Below are 18,965 nucleotides of genomic sequence, written 5' to 3'. Positions count from 1 at the left end.
GCATGAACCGGTTAGCTTTGGTCCCTGAAATGCCTTTGATTCGGGTATGCGACCGGAGACATCGGCCATCTCCTGTGTCTTCCCAGACCCCAGATGAGGGCCCGGATACCAATCACCATACCCGGTGGGCATGTCTTCCTTCATATACACTCTCATCACCATCCTTCCACGCTTCACTTCACTTGCTAGTTCACCAACACACTCAACACATTCATTCACAATGTCTCTCGACCCCCGTATCCTCCACTACTTCCCTCGCGGCACTTGGGGCCTGGTAAGGCTTTGATGAGATACGAATCTCTAACATTAGATTGAGCCCCACTTCTCCGACCATGGCAAGAAGATTCTCTCGACCGTCATCACCTTTGTCGAGGACTACTGCATGCCCGCCGAGAAGGTCTTCCACCAGCAGATCTCGGACGACCCCAAGCTCCGCTGGGCCACCTACCCGGCTGTCATGGAGGACCTCAAGGCCAAGGCCCGCGACCTTGGCCTCTGGAACCTGTGGCTGTCTGGCGGCGAGTTCCAGCACCTCGCCAAGGGGTCTGGTGGCGGCCTCTCCAACCTCGAGTACGGCGTTATCGCTGAGGTTACGGGTTACGCTTCCCGCACTGCCCCCGAGGCGATGAACTGCTCCGCTCCCGACACGGGTAACATGGAGGTCATTGCGCGCTTTGGCTCCGAGGCCCAGAAGCAGAAGTACCTCCTCCCCCTCGTTGCTGGCAAAATCCGCTCGGCCTTCTCCATGACCGAGTACGGCGGTATGTCTTGAGTATAGGGATAATTTGGGCTGACAGCAGTCGCCTCGTCGGACGCGTCCAACCTCCGCAACACTACTGCCGTTATGAAGAACGGCAAGCTCGTGCTTAACGGCCACAAGTGGGTGAGTACATCTTTCTGATTCGGATCCGGAAACGTTCCCACCGGCTCTTCGGCTCTGAGTCCACCGCATTCTGTGGCGTCTCAGTGTCTCCGAGAATGCTCTGGCACATCTCTTGACGCCACTTAGGCTCCGAGAATGGCTCCCTTTCCACCCCTTCACCTCCCAACGAGCTCGCTAACCCCCAGTGGATCTCGGGCGCCGGCGACCCCCGCTGCTCGGTTCACATCGTCGTGGCCGTCACCGACCCCGGAAACTCGTCCAAGCACCGCAAGCACACCCTCCTCCTCGTGGACCCCAAGGCCCCCGGTGTCGAGATTGTCCGCCCCATGTCCGTCTTCGGCTACGACGATGCCCCTGAGGGCCACTGCGAGGTCGTCTACAACAACGTCGAGCTTGACCCCACCACCGCCATTGTTGGTGGTGTCTCGTCCAACCTCGGCCGTGGATTCGAGATGCTCCAGGCCCGCCTGGGTCCCGGCCGTATCCACCACTGCATGCGTTCGATCGGTGTTGCCAACCGTGCCCTCGACCTGATGGAGCTGCGCGTGTCCAACCCCGCCCGCAAGACTTTCGGCAAGCAGCTCAACGAGCACGGCACCGTCCTCGCCGACATCGCCAAGAGCCGCGCCGAGATCGAGGCCGCCCGCTTCCTGGTTGTTGCGGCTGCACGTCAGATCGACCTCCACAAGGCAAAGGGCGCACTCAAGGACATTGGTATTGCCAAGTTCTCGGTGCCGGCCGTTACGCTCACCGTTATCGACCGCGCTATGCAGGTCCATGGCGCCGAGGGCATTTCGCAGGACCAGCCCCTCGCTTCCATGTACGCACACGCCCGTACCCTCCGTTACGCCGACGGACCCGACGAGGTCCACATCCAGCAGGTCGCAAAGGTCGAGCTCCGCGACCGCCTGCCGTACATCCAGGACCGCGCTGCCCGCATCCACGCCGCCGAGGTCAAGATGGGCGCAAAGGTCCGCCCGGCCAAGCTCTAAGCTCTATCTAGGTTCTAGGGGATAGATGGGACTTGTCAGTAGGAAGAAAATATATGCAGGTTACTTTCGCTTAGGTACAAGTTACAGCGTCCATCGCAATCTAGCTCCAAACTACCTGCCGAGGGCCGTGCGCACAGCCGCGGCGCGGCGTCGACTGACTTGCGCCGCCGCCCATCCTGCGTCGATGGGCGCATATGTTCCACGGTCTTCGATCTGGTCCACGACCGTGCGCGCCAGTACTTGGCCCTCAGTGTGGCCAAGGTGAGCCAACACGGAGGCAGCGCGCTCGGCAACTCCGACCACGTTACGGAATAAGTTGGGCGGTTCCTCGACGAAAAGACGCGTGTCGGCATTAGAATCACCGGGGGGGAGGACCAATTTCCACAGCCACCCCTCCCATTCTTCCCTCTCTTCGCGCACATGAGCGGTAAGCCAGATCCACCACGCATCGACCGCGCTGTACTGGTCGACGGGCTTACGGTCCAGCGCCGCACTCATGGCGGCCGCAGCGCCCGAGCGGATATCCACGTCGTCGTCCTCCAGCAGGGCGAGGAGGGCACGGAGGAGCCGCGCACGAGGCGAAGTGGGGAGGGCAAGGAGACGAGGCGCGAGGGACGTGAGCGCTGAGAGGGCGGCCTCGCGTCGCGGCTCAGACTGATGTCAGCTCACATGTGCCGAAAAAGCTGATTCTCACTTGGTTCTCATCTGACGCGGAGAGGATATGGTCCGCCAGCACGTCCCAGTCCTCATCCTCCGCTGGGGTGGAGAGGAAGGCTCGGCCGAGAGCTGCAAGCGCCGCCTCCTTGAGCGGCACGCTGCGGGCATGCGCGGCCAGTTTGAGCATCTCGTCGCGCAGCTCCGTGATCTCCGCCCCGCCTTCCGGCCAGTCGGCGAGTGCCTCGAGCGCGGCGGTGCGCACGGCGTTGCTTCCCTGCTTCGCCAGTCTCGTCACTGCCATGAGGGTCTCGGAGTTGCGCTCGAGCGACGCCAGGGCGAGCAGCTGTGCGTCCTCTGGCATACGCGCCTCAAGGAGGGACAAGGTCTCGCCAGCGAGAATGAGGACGCGAGCAGCGGCAGCATACAGGAGGTCCGTTCCCACAGTCGGTAGGGTCGCGAAGAACGCATGCGAGGCAGTCGCAGCGGCGCGGAGCAGGTCGTTATCCGAGTTCGCTTGGGAAATGCCCACATACGCGCCCACGCAGTCGAGGATCGCCGCCGAGATCATGGGTGGTGCTTTCTCGGCCAGAGCATCACGGAGGCGCGGCGCGATCCCCTCAGCCTCGTCGACGACATCCTCGAGCAGGCGGCGGAGGAAGAGGAGCCGCCCGTGCCGGAGGTTTGGCTCGTTGCCTGCGTGGCTGATGCGCGTCGCGGTGACTCTGGCTTTCTCCAGCCCCGCCTCAGGGGAGAGGAGGGAGGAGAGGGCCTGCGCCGCAGCAGCGCGAACCATCCACTCGGGAGAGCCGAGGAACGGCTCGACTGCGGGGTAGAGGGTGGTGGCGAGGTCCTCGCCATCCGCACTCCACCGGAGAGAACGAATGATGATGAGGAGGGGAAAGAGGGGGGAGTGCTCTCCCAGCACGAGCGGCCCGCGGCCGCGCACATCCCGCAGCGTCTGCCTAATGTAGGGGAGGAGTGAGGGGTACTTCTTGTTCCATGAGGCTAGGGTTTGGCGCGCGGCGAGGGCTGCACGGCCTCCCTCGTCCTGTGGCCTGGAGGTGGTGAGGGCACGGTTGGTGACTGTTGAGAAGAGTATGAGGGCCACGTTGCGCACGGCCCAGTTGGCGCTCCCGAAAGCTTGGAGCGAGGTGGTGAGTGTCTGCTCCAGGTAGCGAGGGAGGGCATGAGACTGCTTCGCATCTAACAGGACGATCTTGAGCGTGTTCATTGCGTGCACCTTCGTCGTATCGGAGGATGGAGAGGAGAGCGCAGCCATGGAGAGGAGCGCGTCCAGCGCGCGGTCCCGCTGAGTACGGTCCGAGAGGAGTGCGAGGAAGGTGAAGGGAAGCGCGGCGGAGCGGCGGAGCGTGCTCAGCTTCCCCTCGTCTACAACGTCGAGCTGCGAGTCGACCCACTCGCCGACGAGGTAGGATAGCGACGGGATTCGCTGCACCGCGTCGACGACAGTGCCGAACGCTGGTGCGATGCGCGAGAACGTGCCTCGGTGCCGGATCTCGTGGAGCCAGAGGAGGAAGGTCCTCCCGGCCGCGTCGACTTCGGCGACGCTCCAGACAGTCTGTTCCTTCACACATAATGGCACAGTGATGATCGCTGCGAGAAGTTCGCTGTCGTCAGCTGGAACGTTACAGGTATTTGTTGACGTACGCCGCCTCGCGCGTCGCGCGCCAACATCCTGAGAGGAGATTGGTATGGTCGCCCTCCTCTTCGTCCTCTTCACCGAGGACGTCGTACGCGCGCGCAATCTCGTGACTCGTCCCCTCCTCCTCTGGGCCCAAGGAGACAACCTTCCTCGTGACGGCCCAAACGCGGAGCACAAGAGCGTTAAGAGCATGCAATGTCGGCCGCCAGGCCGCCTGAGCGTCGGGCGAAATGAGGTCGAGGCAGCGGACGAGTTCCCTGGTGTTAGATGAATCTGCCACATGCTGATCGTACGTACACAAGCGCACTGAGCGGCCCGTGGATGGGATACTCGACGATATTCCGCGCGAGGTTCTCCTCCACCTTTTGGATATGACTCTCCAGCTCCCCGATGATGCCACCAACGAACGTCAGAGCCTTGTCCTGCCCTTTGGGGAGCACGAGCTTGGTGAAGAGGATGCAGAGGGTCGCACGGCCGGCTTCCGCCTGCGTGAGGCGCGGGTGGTTGATGCTGGCCAGGGCCGAGGCCAGGAGATGCTTTGTTGGCATCATATCCAGAGTCTCAAATCCAGCGAGGGGGAGGGGAGCGAGAGCAATGCTGCTGTCAGCTCTGTAAAACATCTCAAAGCTTACAGGTTACGTGCGCCGACGCGCGCGTCCACGAACTCGCTCGCCTGGCACGCGATGAGATCGGCGACGCGTGTGGGCGTGAACACACTGGGATAGACCGAGGGCCCGTAGATGTCGACATAGAGCTTGAGGAGGCGGAGGGCAAAGATGCTCCTCAGATGAGGCATCTCGCGGCACGCCTTGACGCTCGGACCGAGGTATGCGTCGAGCAACCAGGCGTGGAACGCCTCCGCAGCTGCGAGGGTGGCCTGCGCTCTTTCAGCGCCTTTCTTGAGATCGCGCCGCGCCTGGTCCTCCTGCGACTTCATGTTGGTCAGGAAGCCGTGGATCGCGGACCGCATCTCCGTTCGTCCCCCGGCTGTGGGCACGACGGTATTGATGACCAGCGCATGCTTAACGAGGCCCATCACGCGTGGGGTGAAAACCGCCCGGGAGTGCGCGAGGAGCTCGAACGCCATGACGCGTACGCCGAGATCGGCGTGGGATATGCCCTCCTCGAGTCGGGTCTGGGGAAGGCCTTCCAATGTGATGAAGCCGGAGGAGACGCCAAAGCTCGCAGTCGCGACCCACGGCCCGAAATACCTGTCGTCCACCGCCGCAGCCTCTAGGAGGGTGAGGAGGGGTTCGTATGCGCTCCGGTATACCTTGGTGAGCGCGGGGAGGAGGTAGCGCGAGAGCGTGGTGACGCTGGCCTCGCCTCCGAGATAGGGGATGAGTGGAGCCAACCATCCCTCATTTGAACTTTCCCGAGCGAGGAGAGCGACGACGGCCGCACAGCGCTGGCTCGCTGCGTCCACCTCGTCCACGTCCGCAAGGAGACGGGGGAGTAAATCATTGGGCACGGCCGAGTCGGGAACGGCGCTGGCGAGGATCGTGATTCCCAGGAGGTTTGGTTTGCGGGCGAGTGAGTCAGAAATGATAGACTTAAATAGAGGGGAGAGAAGGTCGGGGAAGGCGGGGACGAGCTTGATCGCGGCGGTCAGGAGCTCTGAGGACCGTTGGGCGCGGCTCTTGAAGTTGTGCGCGAGGTTGGCGGTTATGAGCGCCCCTAGCTGCGCGCCAGGTTGGAGAGCTGGCGCAATCCGCTCAGCAACCAGCTCATTTATCTGGTGAGGAGAGGCGGCGAGCTGGCGCAGGAGCGCGGCCGCGAAGCCGAGCACGTCGAGGTCGCTACCGCCGGACAGCGCCGTGTCAGTCGCTGACCGCAGATCATCCCTATCGTTAGAGTGGATTGAGGTTAGCTTACAGAGTAAGGTCGGCTGGCTTCTTGCGGTGAAGCTCCTTGCGCGCTACCTCGAGTGGCGAGGTCTTGCGCTCCATGATGAGAGTGTTGTTAACAAACTACCTCCACCACAGAAACAAGCAACCGAAATTTAGCTTCCGTCACAACACTCCATCGAACCGCCACCCATTACGTCTGTACATCGGATCATCTCAGCATATCCTCATCTCTCATCTCTCCAATCATCATGGCGGACAAGGGCAAGCCCGAGGACTTTGTCCACCAGGTAGCCATCGAGGTATGTCCTCGTCTCTCTTTGATTGGACTAACAACAGCTGTCGCGGATGATGAACCTCGTGAATCCGAATGACACGCTCGCGCAGCGTGTCGTCGAGATTGCGCGCGGCAATAGGTCCGGCACGGCGTTTGTGAATGGTATGTCCTGGCCCATCTGAGCTAACACCAGCGATGTCGACGTTCGGCAAGTTCAGCGATGAAGCGCTCTTGACACTGCACCAGCGTATTCTGGCGCACGAAGCCCTCATAGCGTCCCGCTCCCAACTGGACAAGGTGGAAGGGATGGACCACGACTCTGGCGACGTGCTTGCTGCCGAGGCGCCGCGACGCGGTGGGTTGCGACAAGGCTCCGGGCCGCAGTTTAAGGCGCCGGCACCGGTCGCGCGCGAATCACGACTGGGCCTCGACAAGCTGGCAGCACAGAAGCGCGCCGAGGCCGGAGAGCCGCCCAGCAAGCGCGCCAAAGTTGAGTCGGGCCGGGAGGAGGAGAACGGAGGAGTGTTCAAGGTTCCCGCTGTACCGGTTCGGCGGGAGGCGCGGCGTGTCAAGCCCGAAGAGACGCCGAGTCATGGCGGTGGGATCTCAGACTCGGCGAAAGCACGGTTGGAAGAGTACCGCCGTAATCGGAATAAGCCGAGTACCGCTGTGTCGGCGAGCAATGAGCGGAGGGAGCGCGGGGGATTGGGCGACTTCCAGGGGCGCGCAAACCGGGGTTCGTACAACGACGGGCGCGATCGTGAGCGAGACCGGAGGGACGACCGCGACAGATGGCGCGATGACCGGCGTGACGACCGTAGGGACGACCGTAGGGACGACCGCCGTGGAGGCAAGAGCTGGGATGCTGCGCCAACACCGCGCACCTCGCGCCCAGATCGCGACGGCGATGGGAGCCTGCGCGTGCCGAACCGCGGGTGGGACGAGACACCGGGTCGTCCCGGTTGGGGCCGCAGCAAGCGGAGCTGGGACGAGACACCTGGGCGCAAGAGCCGGCCTGACAGCCCCGAGTTCGAGGTCGACGCCAAGGAATGGGAGGAGGAGCAGGTCCGCATCGACCGCGACTGGTACTCTTACGACGACGAGGGTGCTGTGGTACGTCCGCTCCGTAATGACGTTCTTGGCTGACACCAGGCGGGCGATGACGAGCACAACCCGTTCGCTCAGTGGAGTACGCTCGAGCAGTCGAAGGAGGCCGAGATGCAGCAGAAGGTCGCGAAGCGGCAGACGGCGCGGCAGGCGCAGTACAGTGCCGACAACGACAAGTGGGAGAACAACCGCATGCTGACTTCGGGCGTCATCCAAGCCGGCGACCTCGATCAGGACTTTGAGGACGACGCCGACAGCAAGGTGCACGTTTTGGCGCACGACATGAAGCCGCCCTTCTTGGACGGGAGCAGTATCTACACGCGCCAGCTGGAGCCTGTCAGCGCCGTGCGCGACCCTACGTCAGACATGGCCGTGTTCTCTCGCAAGGGTAGCGCGCTGGTCCGTGAGCGCCGAGAGCGACAGGAGCGCGAGAAGGCGGCCGCTAAGGCTGCGAGCATGGCCGGCACGACACTCGGCAATATCATGGGCGTCAAGGACGAGCCGGACCTCGGTGCTGAGGGTCAGAAGGACACGGTGGACGAGAACACCAGTTACAAGGCCGGCTCGCAGTTCGCCACCCACCTCAAGAAACAGGAGGGCGCGAGTGACTTTGCGCGCACGCGTACACTCAAGGAGCAGCGCGAGTACCTCCCCGCCTTTGCTGTGCGGGAAGAGCTGATGCGCACACTGCGCGACAATCAGGGTGAGTGCGTTGGAAGAAGGAGCTGACGCCAGTGACGGTTGTGATTGGCGAGACGGGTTCGGGCAAGACGACACAGCTCGCCCAGTTTCTCTACGAGGAGGGGTACTGTCAGAACGGGATGATCTGCTGTACGCAGCCGCGCCGTGTCGCGGCCATGAGTGTCGCCAAGCGTGTCAGCGAGGAGATGGAGTGCGAACTTGGCGGGCTGGTGGGATACTCGATCCGTTTCGAAGACGTGACTTCCAAGGCGACGCGGATCAAGTACATGACGGACGGCATCCTGTTGCGCGAGTCCCTCACGGACCAGGACCTCGACGGGTACAGCGTCATCATCCTCGACGAGGCTCACGAGCGCTCGCTTAGTACCGACATTATCATGGGGTTGCTGCGGAAGAGTAAGCTAACGCTACCGAGATCGATGCTGACACCAGTCATCACGCGCCGCCGCGACCTGAAGCTGATCGTCACCTCGGCCACCATGAACGCGGAAAAGTTCTCCGATTTCTTTGGCAACGCCGCACAGTTCACCATTCCTGGGCGCACGTTCCCGGTCGAGGTCTTCCACTCCAAATCGCCATGCGAGGACTACGTTGATAGCGCCGTCAAGCAGGTGCTCCAGATCCACCTGACGAGTCCCAAGGGCGACGTCCTCGTCTTCATGACGGGTCAAGAAGACATTGAAGCCACATGTTCGGTGATTGAAGAACGGCTCGAGCAGCTCGACGACCCACAGCCGCTTGCGGTATTGCCAATCTACTCGCAAATGCCGGCCGATCTGCAGGCTAAGATCTTCCAGCCCACCTCTGACGGACGGCGCAAGGTCATCGTGGCTACCAACATCGCCGAGACGTCGCTCACCGTCGACGGTATCCTGTATGTTGTGGACGGGGGATACGCCAAGGTTAAGGTGTACAACCCCAAGGTGGGAATGGACGCGCTGCAGATCACGCCGATCTCGCAGGCCAACGCTGGTCAACGTACTGGTCGTGCCGGGCGTACTGGTCCTGGGTAAGCCCTCCCTCTCCGTCTCAGCTAACAGCAGCTACTGCTACCGGCTGTACACGGAGACAGCGTACCTGAACGAGCTGCTGCCGAACAACATCCCCGAAATCCAGCGCACCAACCTTGCCAACACTGTGCTCCTCCTTAAGACGCTCGGAGTGAAGAACCTCCTCGAGTTCGATTTCATGGATCCCCCGCCGCAAGACAACATCATCCAATCCATGTGGCAGCTGTGGTACATGGGTGCGCTCGACAATCTCGGCGACCTCACGGACGAGGGCAAGGCGATGAGCAACTTCCCAATGGATCCCGCGCTAGGCAAGATGCTCATCGTGGCCGAGAAGAACGGGTGCAGTGCCGAGATGCTCACGATTGTGAGCATGCTCAGCGTTCCGTCCGTGTTCTACCGTCCCCCCCAGAGGGCGGACGAGAGTGATGCTGCGCGAGAGAAATTCTTCGTTCCAGAATCAGACCACCTCACCCTCCTGCACGTTTACACGCAATGGAAGAACAACGGGTTCAGCGATCACTGGTGCATGAAGCACTTTCTGCATCCCAAGATTCTGCGCAAGGCGCGCGAAGTCCGCGGCCAGCTCGAGGACATTATGAAGACGCAGAAGATGCGGGTTCTGTCCTGCGGCACAGATTGGGATATTGTGCGGTGAGTCTTCTTCTCCCCTCTCTCTCTCTGTGCCTAACGCCAGAAAATGCATTACAGCAGGATACTTCCACCAAGCGGCGCGAGTCAAGAACCTCGGCGAATACGTAAACATCCGACAAGGTACCCCCTGCGTCCTTCACCCCACGAGTGCGCTCTACGGCCTCGGATACATGCCCGACTATGTCGTGTATCACGAGCTGGTCCTCACCTCGAAACAGTACATGATGTGCGTGACCAGTGTCGATCCGTACTGGCTCGCCGAGTTGGGTGGCGTCTTCTTCTCCATTCGCGAACGTAACTTTGACGGATTGCAGCGGGCACGTGCGGCTCAGGATTTTAATAAGAAGACTGAGCTGCTTGCCAAGATGGCTGAGCAGAGGGAGGAACTGGAGCGCAAAAAGGCCGACGAGTTGCGCGCCGAGGCTGTTGCGCGGACACCAAAGATTGGCGGCGTGACCCCACGCCATGCGGCCACGCCCCGGTCGGCGGGGATCGGCGCCGGCACGCGCCTCAACCGGTCCAGCGCGACGCCGCGGAGGCGCGGAGGCGGCATCTAACGTTGTAGGAGTACAAGTAGGATTACGAGTAGCCAGGTAACCATGCCACATTGTCTTAGCAGCTCCGCCACTCACGCACATCTCGATCGCTGTTCAATGCACACATCCACACACAATCTATGCTGTCATCCATGAGAATGTTCTAGGACAAGTGTTCGTGTCGGAGATGCTGAGGGTATGACTAACTGGACACACAGGGACTGTCCGTTTCCGAGGTGAGGTCTAAAGTGGCTGCTCAGATGAGGCAGCTCACATGATGATGCAGTCCTTGTCGTTGTCCTTGCCGTTCCTGACGCCGCCGTCCTTCATCGCTTCCACCTCGCGCTGGCGGTTCAGCGCGGCGCCGCCGCCCGACACGCCGCCGGCCAAGCGTTTTGCCGCGCGCTTGTCACCGCCGTCCGCTGCTTGGCGGTAGAACTTCATCGCCTGCTGGATGTTGGGCTGGACCCCGACTCCGGTCTGTACAGTCAGCGGCTGAACACTACACACGCGGAATGGCGCAGATGGCGCAGATGAGTGTGTGTACGCCAAGCGCGACAGACAACGGATCGACCGCCCACCTGTCACTATTGCTCACCTCGGTAAAGTATCCAAGCGCGTACTGGGCCTTGGCCAGGCCCTTGTCGGCCGCCTTCTTTGCCCAGAGGTATGCCTCCGTGTCCGACTGCGGGAGAACGCCCTCGGCGCCCACGAGGTACCACGCCGTGAGGGCAAAGCAGGCGTCGCGGTGTCCCTGCTGCGCTGCAATGTTGTAGTAGTGGATCGACAAGGCAGCATCGACGGGGCAGCTCATCTTGCCGTACTCATAGCACTCGCCAAGCTTGAACGCGCTAGGGGCGTATCCCAGCTCGGCGGCCTGCGCCAGAAGCTCAGCAGCGTAGTCGAGGTCGACAAAGACAATGTTCTCGATGCCGCGCTCGTGGAGCAGTGCCAGTTCGTGCAGTGCGTGGGGGAACTCCTCGGTCGCGTGCTCAGCCGAGCGCTTCAGCCACTTGACGCCTTCCTTTGGCCGCTTGCTCAGTCCCAAAGACCCGTTCAACTCTGCCGTGCCAAGGCGGTACATCGCTCCAGGGTGGAGGCCGACGGCTGCTTTCCTGTGTGTCAGTCATGCACACTGGGGATGCCCCAGGATTGACGCTTAGCCATCACAGGTGATGGGTGTATCGTCACCATGATGCGGTGTGATGCGGTCTGCCCATCACAGAGCCACACGTACCTGTAAAACTGGATCGCCTTTGCACTCTCCCTCCTCGTACCCCAACCGTGCTCGCAGCATGTTCCAGCGCGGTAGCACGCGTCTGGGTGACCGTGCTTGGCAGCCAGGGCGAAGAGTGGGAACGCCTTGTCAAAGTCCTGCTTGCCGCGCCCTGTTCCTATGCCGTTCGCGTAGCAGTCTGCGAGAAAGTACTGCGCGTCAGGGTACCCGCGGTCCGCGAGACGCTTGAGCAACGACGTGGCTTCCTTGATAAGCTCATCGCGCTTGTCGAGCGCGGCCGCGTTGGGGCGGTTCGATGTGTCGCTCGGGTAGTCGGGGTTGGGCGTCGGAACCAAGCTCTTGGCCGCGTCGATCATGAAGACGGCGAACTCGAAGATGAGCTCCGGGTCGTTTGTCTTCTTGGCGTTTTCGCGGTATAGCTCGAGGGTGCGGTCGTGAGACAGCAGCTCGGCCTGCTTTCCCGGTCGCAAGTGGGCTGCGCGTCAGCATTACGTTTGGAGCAGTATTGGCAAGTGCCAATTGAGAGGCGAGCTCACACTGGTCCATCAAAGGAGGTGGAGGGCCGGGAAGGCGATATTGCGAGCTGCGAGCAGAGCCGTTTCCGTTCACGTCGTCATGACTGTACTGTGAGGACATGATGCGTTAAGGCGTTGGGTGTGGGAGTGATGCGGGAAGGTGTGCGTTGTCGATGCAAGTGGAGGTTTGACGCAATGGGTTGTTGGGTGCACGGTTGGCGGTTGGCGGCGGCACCAAGAAGGGAGGAACGAGGTGGCCGAGAGGTGGTTAGAGGAACGGGATACGAAGAACGGTATGAGACGGATGGCTGAGCCGAACAAGAATCGGCAGTGGACCAGGATCGGGATTGGGATTGGGTTTGTGGATAGAGTGCTGTATATAGGAATGGGTAGTCGTCGTGAAGGAGGATCGTATTAGCGGTAGGTCTGTACGTGGCCGTGCGTGGGTGTGGGTGGGTGGGGGGTGTGATTGGAGATGGATATGTTGGGAGAGCGATGAAGACTAGTTGACCAGTTGATGCAAAGAGATGGAGATGATGAAGAGGGAAGAATTGTTGGACGCGATTACAAGAGATAGTGTTGGGTTTGGGGCCTGGGGGAGAGGGAGGGGGAGGGGGAGGAAGGAGGTTTGGGGGGCCGACGGCTGACCAGAATGCTACAGTGTTGCAAGGGGATGTGCTTGTGCTTGGCAAAGAGCCACGGCTGATCATCTACCTCCAGGGTGGCAAGGTGGCCGGCGGGGCGGCCGAGGGGTGGCTACAAGTTGAGATTACATACAAGCCACCGAAAACTCTTTAATCCACGATCGGAATCATCCCACACATTCACACAACCCAACCAATTTTCAGGCTCATACCACGTGGTCAACCAACTTGACTGTTCGTGAGCCTAACAGCCTTGCCAGACCAAAGTTGGGAAAAGCGACTTGTGTTTCGGCCCTCGACTACTCGACCTGACGTCGAGACCTACCTCACGCCTCGATCTCCGCCTCCATCTATCGCATCGGATCTCGATCTCGATCTCATGCGTTCCCTCCTCTCCGCCCTCCCCGCCCTCCCCGCTCTCAGGAGGCCACTGGCGCGCAGCCTCGCAACTGCCGCCGAGCCCGTCTCCTCTTCTGCTTCCTCGGACGCTGCCGAACCATCAGCCCCATGGACGCCCTTCACCCAGCGCACCGGCGTGATCGCGCGTAAGCGCGGTATGACTTCGTTGTGGGACAAGAATGGCAAGCGCTGGCCGGTGACTGTCCTGCAGCTCGACAACTGCGAGGTTGTTCGGGTCACCCCGCCGCCCGAGAACGATCCCAAGCAGCTGCACAGCCTGCAGCTCGGGTCGACCGACCGGCGCGAGAAGAACATCAACAATGCTATGAAGGGCTACTTCCGCGCACATGGCGTTAACCCCAAGCGCAAGCTCCAAGAGTTCCGCGTTAGCAAGGAGGCTGTGCTTCCTGTTGGGACCCAGCTCGGCGCGTCGCACTTTGTGCCCGGGCAGTATGTGGACGTCACGGCTACCAGGTGGGTACGGGGTGTGTCGAGGGGGGGGGGGGGGAGTAGTTTAGGCGCTAGGCGTTGGGACGATTGGTCGGGGAGGGGGAGGGGGTAATCTAGGCGCTAGGCGTTGGGACGACCTTGCGCCGTTGATCTACACCGGCATTATCGCTGACACGCAGCATCGGCAAGGGCTTCCAGGGCGCCATGAAGCGTCACGGATACCACGGTCTCAAGGCCTCGCACGGTGTGTCCGTCACCCACCGTTCCGCTGGTTCGACTGGTTCCAACCAGGTTAGTTTCATCCCCCCTCACGTGCGGCTTCTAACTCCAGGACCCAGGCCGTGTCCTCCCCGGCAAGAAGATGGCTGGGCACATGGGCAACGTCAAGCGCACGACCCAGAACCTGCTAGTCCACCGCGTCGACCTGGCGCTCAACCTGGTCTTTGTTCGCGGTGCCGTTCCAGGTGTTGACGATGCGTTTGTTTCCGTCCGCGACGCAAAGAAGATGGTCGCGTACAAGGCCCAGAATAACCTCATGGCCGGTAAGCCGGCCGAGGAGTGGCTTCCCGAGGGCGTCAAGGCTCTCCCAGTGCCGGCCGGTACGGTTGAGAGGCAGACGAGCGAGGGGTGGCCCGAGATCATCCAGTGGCAGGGCAAGGCGTAAGGATTAGAGCATAGGGGCATGCATCTCACTTCATCTCACCCGATCACAATGTAGACGAGACGGAGACTGAGGAAATACTGCCATTCCAACCAGGTTTCCACGCACGCTAATTTAGTTAGCACTTGGCCCATACCTGACCACTCTGCTTTGACCTCATCGACATCCTCTCCTCGAAGTTGCGTGGCTGCTGTCAGCCACGCATTTGCTCATGCTCATGCGCCCCTCCTCCCAGCTGCCTTCCTACCAGCCAGCCAACTTGCACTCGTCGGGAGCACCTTCCGTCCGCCACTTTCCAGCACCAATCCCGGCAAAATACATGAGCTCCGGGCGTGTAGCTCAGTTGGTAGAGCGTGTCATTAGCAAGCGCGACACCTCCATCGAGGACTCCCTCGAGGACGCAAGCCAGATCTTGACAAGGTCTTTGGTTCGATTCCTAACTCGTCCAGCTCAATTTTTTCCCATGCAGCGCGCATGATGCACATGCGAGTTCTGTTGGGGCTTTGGCTGATGTGATAGTGAAGTGCCACTGCAAGTCTTGGCGTCAACTTGTGGACACTTATTCGCCCAGTTGAATCAAGCGCCTCCACCTCCCTCGAGCATCGACTGCCGCCAGAGCTTGACTTGACAAGAAATTATGCATCTACCAAACCAGTATTCTATCATGCACATGCGACAGCGCTTCTGCTCCTTGCTCCTGCTCCTGCTCCTGCTCCTGCTCCTGCTCCTGCTCCTGCTCCTGCTCCTGCTCCTGCTCCTGCTCCTGCTCCTGCTCCTGCTCCTGCTCCTGCTCCTGCTCCTGCTCCTGCTCCTGCTCCTGCTCCTGCTCCTTGCTCCTGCTCCTTGCTCCTGCTCTTTGCTACATCTTGCCAGGGCTCGACTTGCCAGCCAAGAACCTTGCCACGCGCCTTGCCCGCCTGCCACTCAGCACTCGTCTCACCTACACCCTACTCGTCGTCGTCAATAACCCCCACCCGCGCCCGCCACATGTCCTCCTTGAGCCGCACGACTTGGCGCCACGCCCGCGCCTCCCATCCCTCGCCGGTGAGGAACGAGCGCCCGTCGCCATCATGTTCGGGCGAGTGCACCGTCGCATGGCTGGCGTGGCTGGCGTGACTGGCATGGCTCGTGGTGCTGGACATCGAGACCGAGCGCTCAGTCACGGATTTGCGAAGGGGGAGAGAAGGAGGGTGAGCTTCCGGCATGGGCCGCGAGTTGTCGAGTGAGGAGCGCGGAGACGTGGCGGGCGAGCGCATGATCGCAAGCGGGTGTCGTGGGGGTGGGATACGCGCAGGAGATGGGCCTGCAGTCGGCGTGACCGCATCCTCTGCCGTCAAGGCTGTGGGCGTGCTGGGTGCTTTGACTTCGGCAGCAGCAGCGGCGGCACTAGCTGCCGTGTCCACAAGAGGCGTGTCGTCGATCTCGGCCTTCTCAATGGCCGCCTCGGGCGTCCCAGGCTTGACCTCGTCTGCGGGCACTGCCTCGGGCGTCTTGACCTCGTCTGCGGGCACTGCCTCGGGCGTCTTGTCATCCTCTGCTGGCACTGCCTCGGGCGCCTCAACCTCCACTGCGGCTGCTGTCTCGGGCGCCTCGACTTCCTCGGCAGCCGCCGGGGGAGTCACCGTCTTACTGGGGTCCCCTGGCACTGTAGGCGTAATGGGAGGCGTTGGGGTGTTCAGTGCGCGGCGATCCGAGCGCTTCGGCAGCGGTGGTGGTGGTGGTGGTTGGCGTCCTGCGGCGCGTGTAGGCCTAGTTGGCGAGGCGTTGACCCCGTTGACGGGGGTGCCCGGCTTGGAGGGAGAGGCGGACTTGGATGGCGACCCAGGCGCCGTCTTGGAAGGCGAGCTTGACACGTTCGTCTTGAGCTCCAGCCCGGGCGCCTTCGTCGGCGAGGACACCTCAGCCTCCTCGGCCTTGCCGTTGACGTCGGGGAGCGAGGCGTTGTCGCCCGTCGGCGTTGCAAACGAGTGGTCGGTGCTCGTGCCCGACTTATGCGACGTGCGCGAGTTGGAGCGCTGAACGGGCGTGGGGTCTGCGACCTCTGGCACAGCCACCTTCTCATCCGCAGCTGGAGCTGTCTTCTCGTCCACGGTCTCCTCGACCGGAGCCTTCTCCGCCACTACCTCGGCCTTCTCCACAACGTTCTCAACGACCAGCTCCTTCTCGTCCGTCTCGTCCTTCTTCTCTACGACGGGCTCCCCCTTCTCCGGCTCAAGGGTTATAGGCGCGCCAAGAACACCCGCACTCACGGACCGCTGGTCGGCCATAGACGGCAGCGCTGGCGACGCGGGCGTGCTGGGTCTCGAACCCCAGTTCGTCCACCCGCTTGAGCTCTTGCCGCCGCTCCCCAGCCCAAACGAGCCAAGGCCCCAGCCTGACTTGCGCTGCGGCGGTAGTGCGGGTCTGCGGTACTCGGCAGACGCAAGGTTCTCGACAGTGATCGCAATGGGCGCGGCCATGGGCGCGCTGGCCGAGCGCTGGGGTACGGGCGCCGGCGAGATGGTAAGTTTGTCAGCCTCTGGTGGGGTCCGGTTCAGGTCTATCTGCACGGGCGTGCCGTCGTCCGTTTCGGCCGCTGTGCTCGCTGTCTTGGGTGTCGCGGGCGAGGCGTCGTAGTCCTCACCAAACCATACGGGGTGCACGATGCCAGTGCGCACAAAGTGCCAGAGCGCGCAGGCCGCGCGCAGGCGCTCAAGGCACCATCCGTTCTTGCACAGCGGGTACGACTTGGCGTCCTCCTGCGTCGCAACGCGGAACACGTAGATGTTGCTTCCCAGGTGCGCCGTCGAGCCCACGTTCGTGGTGGAGAAGTATTTCATCAGACCCTTATGGGCTGCACCACCCCCGAAGACGGCTCTGCCGCACAGCGCACAGCTCAGGCTCTCGGGCGGTCCGAGGGCCGCGCTGCCCACAGGCTCAATCAAGAGATCGCCAGAGAGGATGGCAGAGCTCACGCTGCGGCGAGACACCCAGCCAAGGTCAGCTGCCTGCTCGAGGCGTAACGTTGCCTCATAGTCCTCGGTGATGCAGCGTGCGATGAAGGGCTGCTGCACAATAGACGCGATCAGTGGGGCCGGGAAGAGCTCGCGCACGTTGGATCGCTTGCGCGAGAGCGCCGAAGGGCGGGCGGCGCGCAGGTGCGCGAGGAGCGTTTTGAACTCGGCGTATGGAGGGTGGCTGCAGAGGTAGCGCCTGGGAATGTGGGGTGCCGAGGGCCCTGCGGACACAATTGTCGTCAACGACTGCATGTGCGTCTGCATGTCGCGCACAGCGGCCTCGGCGACCGCCAAGCTGTCCTCTGTGTCCTTGAGACGCAGCTCAGCCTGTGCGCGCGCCATGCGTTCCGTCGCGACCATAGTGTTGGCCTGGTGTCAGCTTTCTCACCAATTAAACTCACCTGGTCGAATAACGTCGCCGAGAGCTCGTCAACCTCGTCCTCGACCTGTTTGCGCTTCTCCTCAGCGGTGCCGCGTTTCCGTTCTTCCTCGACTAGCCCGGCCGCTAAGCGCTGCATCTCGTCGCGAATCTGCGAGTGCTCGACCAACAGGCCCGTGTTCATGCTCTCCTCCCACTGGGCCTTTGCACGCGCGAGCTCGCCGTTGTTGCGCGTCAACTGATCCATGTCCGTCTGCAGGTCGAACACTTGGTCCTCGAGGTCGGCGTGTTTAGAGACAGCTGCGACGAGCTTGGCGTTGAGCTGCTCCGTCTGCTGCACGTACATCTCAAGCTGACTGCGCAGTGTCCCGATCAGCGACGTCGTTGGACTGTCTGGTGCGTGGTGCATTGACGGTGTGAACGGCTGTGAGAGTGTGGAAGTGCGCGAGCGAGCTTGAGAGAGGTGGTCGATGTCGATCTGGCGGTTAGCGGGGCCGTAGTGGGCAGAGCGGGGAGAAGGGGGTGAAGGGGAGGTGGGAAGATAGACGTCGGTTGTTAAGAAGCAGGGGGGAGGAGGGGGAGGGGAGGAGGGAAGGAGGGAAGGTGCGACGGAGGGAGGAACAGACGGCGGCCCGGACACTAGAGCCATCGAGGTCAACGACACCGTCCCATTCACAGCACAGGCGGTACCAGCGTCCAACGTCCACGAGCCCAGCTCCAGCTTGCTCAGCCTTGCACTTCGCACCCAGCTCAGGCCTCTTCACCGCCCCAATCGCCAAAATTCACCTCGATGCTTCGCCTCGCGTCGGGCGGCGGCACGTCCTGCAGCTGCAGCCCGGCTGGCGGCGCCTTGCGTTTCCCCTTGGCGGCAGTGTCGGGCGCGTCGTCACGTGGTTCGGGTTCGGATTCAGTCTTTGTTTCTGGGTTATTTATTGGCAGAGCCGATTCGGTCGGGGCTTCAGACACATTGCTGGGCTTGTCGTTGTCGTCGTTGACCTTGACCTCGGCGGCATCTGCAGGTACCATTGACGTGGCGGTCGGCTCACTCGGCGCATCGAGTTCTGGGGTGGCAACGGCGCCGTGGGACGCCTTGTCGCCGTCGTCGTTTGACATTTTGGTTTGTGTCGACGTGTAACGTGAACTATTGAGTTGAGGAAGAGTGATGTGAGATGACGGTTAATGGTCTAAGGTCGTCAATGTTAAAGGGCGATGGACACGCCCCGGGGGGGGGGGGAGACGGTCTGACGCGGACCGGCTCGTTAAGGCACGGCTACCAGGAACACCGCCCCTCAATCCGACCCACCGTACGACGCCGCCTAACCTGATCCAAGCAAGCGCCACGTGCAATGATCAGGT

The 18,965-nt window shown here is 61.8% G+C and overlaps 6 protein-coding genes across 6 annotated transcripts; 3 read left to right on the top strand and 3 right to left on the bottom strand.

Annotated features, from left to right (window-relative positions):
* Positions 1–220: 220 nt before the first annotated feature.
* Positions 221–1,875, top strand: CcaverHIS019_0406560 (uncharacterized protein; the record flags this gene model as incomplete). Its single annotated transcript, XM_060600515.1, has 4 exons — positions 221–274; positions 311–761; positions 801–883; positions 1,069–1,875. The coding sequence occupies 4 exons, from the start codon at positions 221–223 to the stop codon at positions 1,873–1,875; spliced, it is 1,395 nt and encodes a 464-aa protein (XP_060457101.1).
* A 111-nt stretch (positions 1,876–1,986) lies between these two features.
* On the bottom strand, positions 1,987–6,144 carry CcaverHIS019_0406550 (uncharacterized protein; the record flags this gene model as incomplete). Its single annotated transcript, XM_060600514.1, has 6 exons — positions 1,987–2,529; positions 2,570–4,160; positions 4,201–4,452; positions 4,493–4,792; positions 4,828–6,039; positions 6,071–6,144. 6 exons carry the CDS (start codon positions 6,142–6,144, stop codon positions 1,987–1,989), a joined length of 3,972 nt encoding a protein of 1,323 aa, XP_060457100.1.
* Positions 6,145–6,293: 149 nt separating this feature from the next.
* Positions 6,294–10,349, top strand: CcaverHIS019_0406540 (uncharacterized protein; the record flags this gene model as incomplete). The annotated part of the gene is made up of 8 exons (XM_060600513.1): positions 6,294–6,344; positions 6,382–6,481; positions 6,513–7,432; positions 7,472–8,129; positions 8,162–8,524; positions 8,561–9,137; positions 9,172–9,792; positions 9,836–10,349. 8 exons carry the CDS (start codon positions 6,294–6,296, stop codon positions 10,347–10,349), a joined length of 3,804 nt encoding a protein of 1,267 aa, XP_060457099.1.
* A 249-nt stretch (positions 10,350–10,598) lies between these two features.
* Positions 10,599–12,201, bottom strand: CHS4 (uncharacterized protein; the record flags this gene model as incomplete). Its single annotated transcript, XM_060600512.1, has 4 exons — positions 10,599–10,808; positions 10,927–11,443; positions 11,566–12,040; positions 12,102–12,201. 4 exons carry the CDS (start codon positions 12,199–12,201, stop codon positions 10,599–10,601), a joined length of 1,302 nt encoding a protein of 433 aa, XP_060457098.1.
* A 902-nt stretch (positions 12,202–13,103) lies between these two features.
* Positions 13,104–14,237, top strand: CcaverHIS019_0406520 (uncharacterized protein; the record flags this gene model as incomplete). Its single annotated transcript, XM_060600510.1, has 3 exons — positions 13,104–13,597; positions 13,753–13,864; positions 13,905–14,237. 3 exons carry the CDS (start codon positions 13,104–13,106, stop codon positions 14,235–14,237), a joined length of 939 nt encoding a protein of 312 aa, XP_060457097.1.
* A 944-nt stretch (positions 14,238–15,181) lies between these two features.
* On the bottom strand, positions 15,182–18,722 carry CcaverHIS019_0406510 (uncharacterized protein; the record flags this gene model as incomplete). Its single annotated transcript, XM_060600509.1, has 3 exons — positions 15,182–17,599; positions 17,632–18,087; positions 18,396–18,722. The coding sequence occupies 3 exons, from the start codon at positions 18,720–18,722 to the stop codon at positions 15,182–15,184; spliced, it is 3,201 nt and encodes a 1,066-aa protein (XP_060457096.1).
* Between the last annotated feature and the right edge of the window lie 243 nt (positions 18,723–18,965).

This window comes from Cutaneotrichosporon cavernicola (assembly GCF_030864355.1).
Source record: "Cutaneotrichosporon cavernicola HIS019 DNA, chromosome: 4".
Lineage (NCBI taxonomy): Eukaryota > Fungi > Basidiomycota > Tremellomycetes > Trichosporonales > Trichosporonaceae > Cutaneotrichosporon > Cutaneotrichosporon cavernicola.
This window is presented reverse-complemented; position numbering and strand designations above follow the sequence as displayed.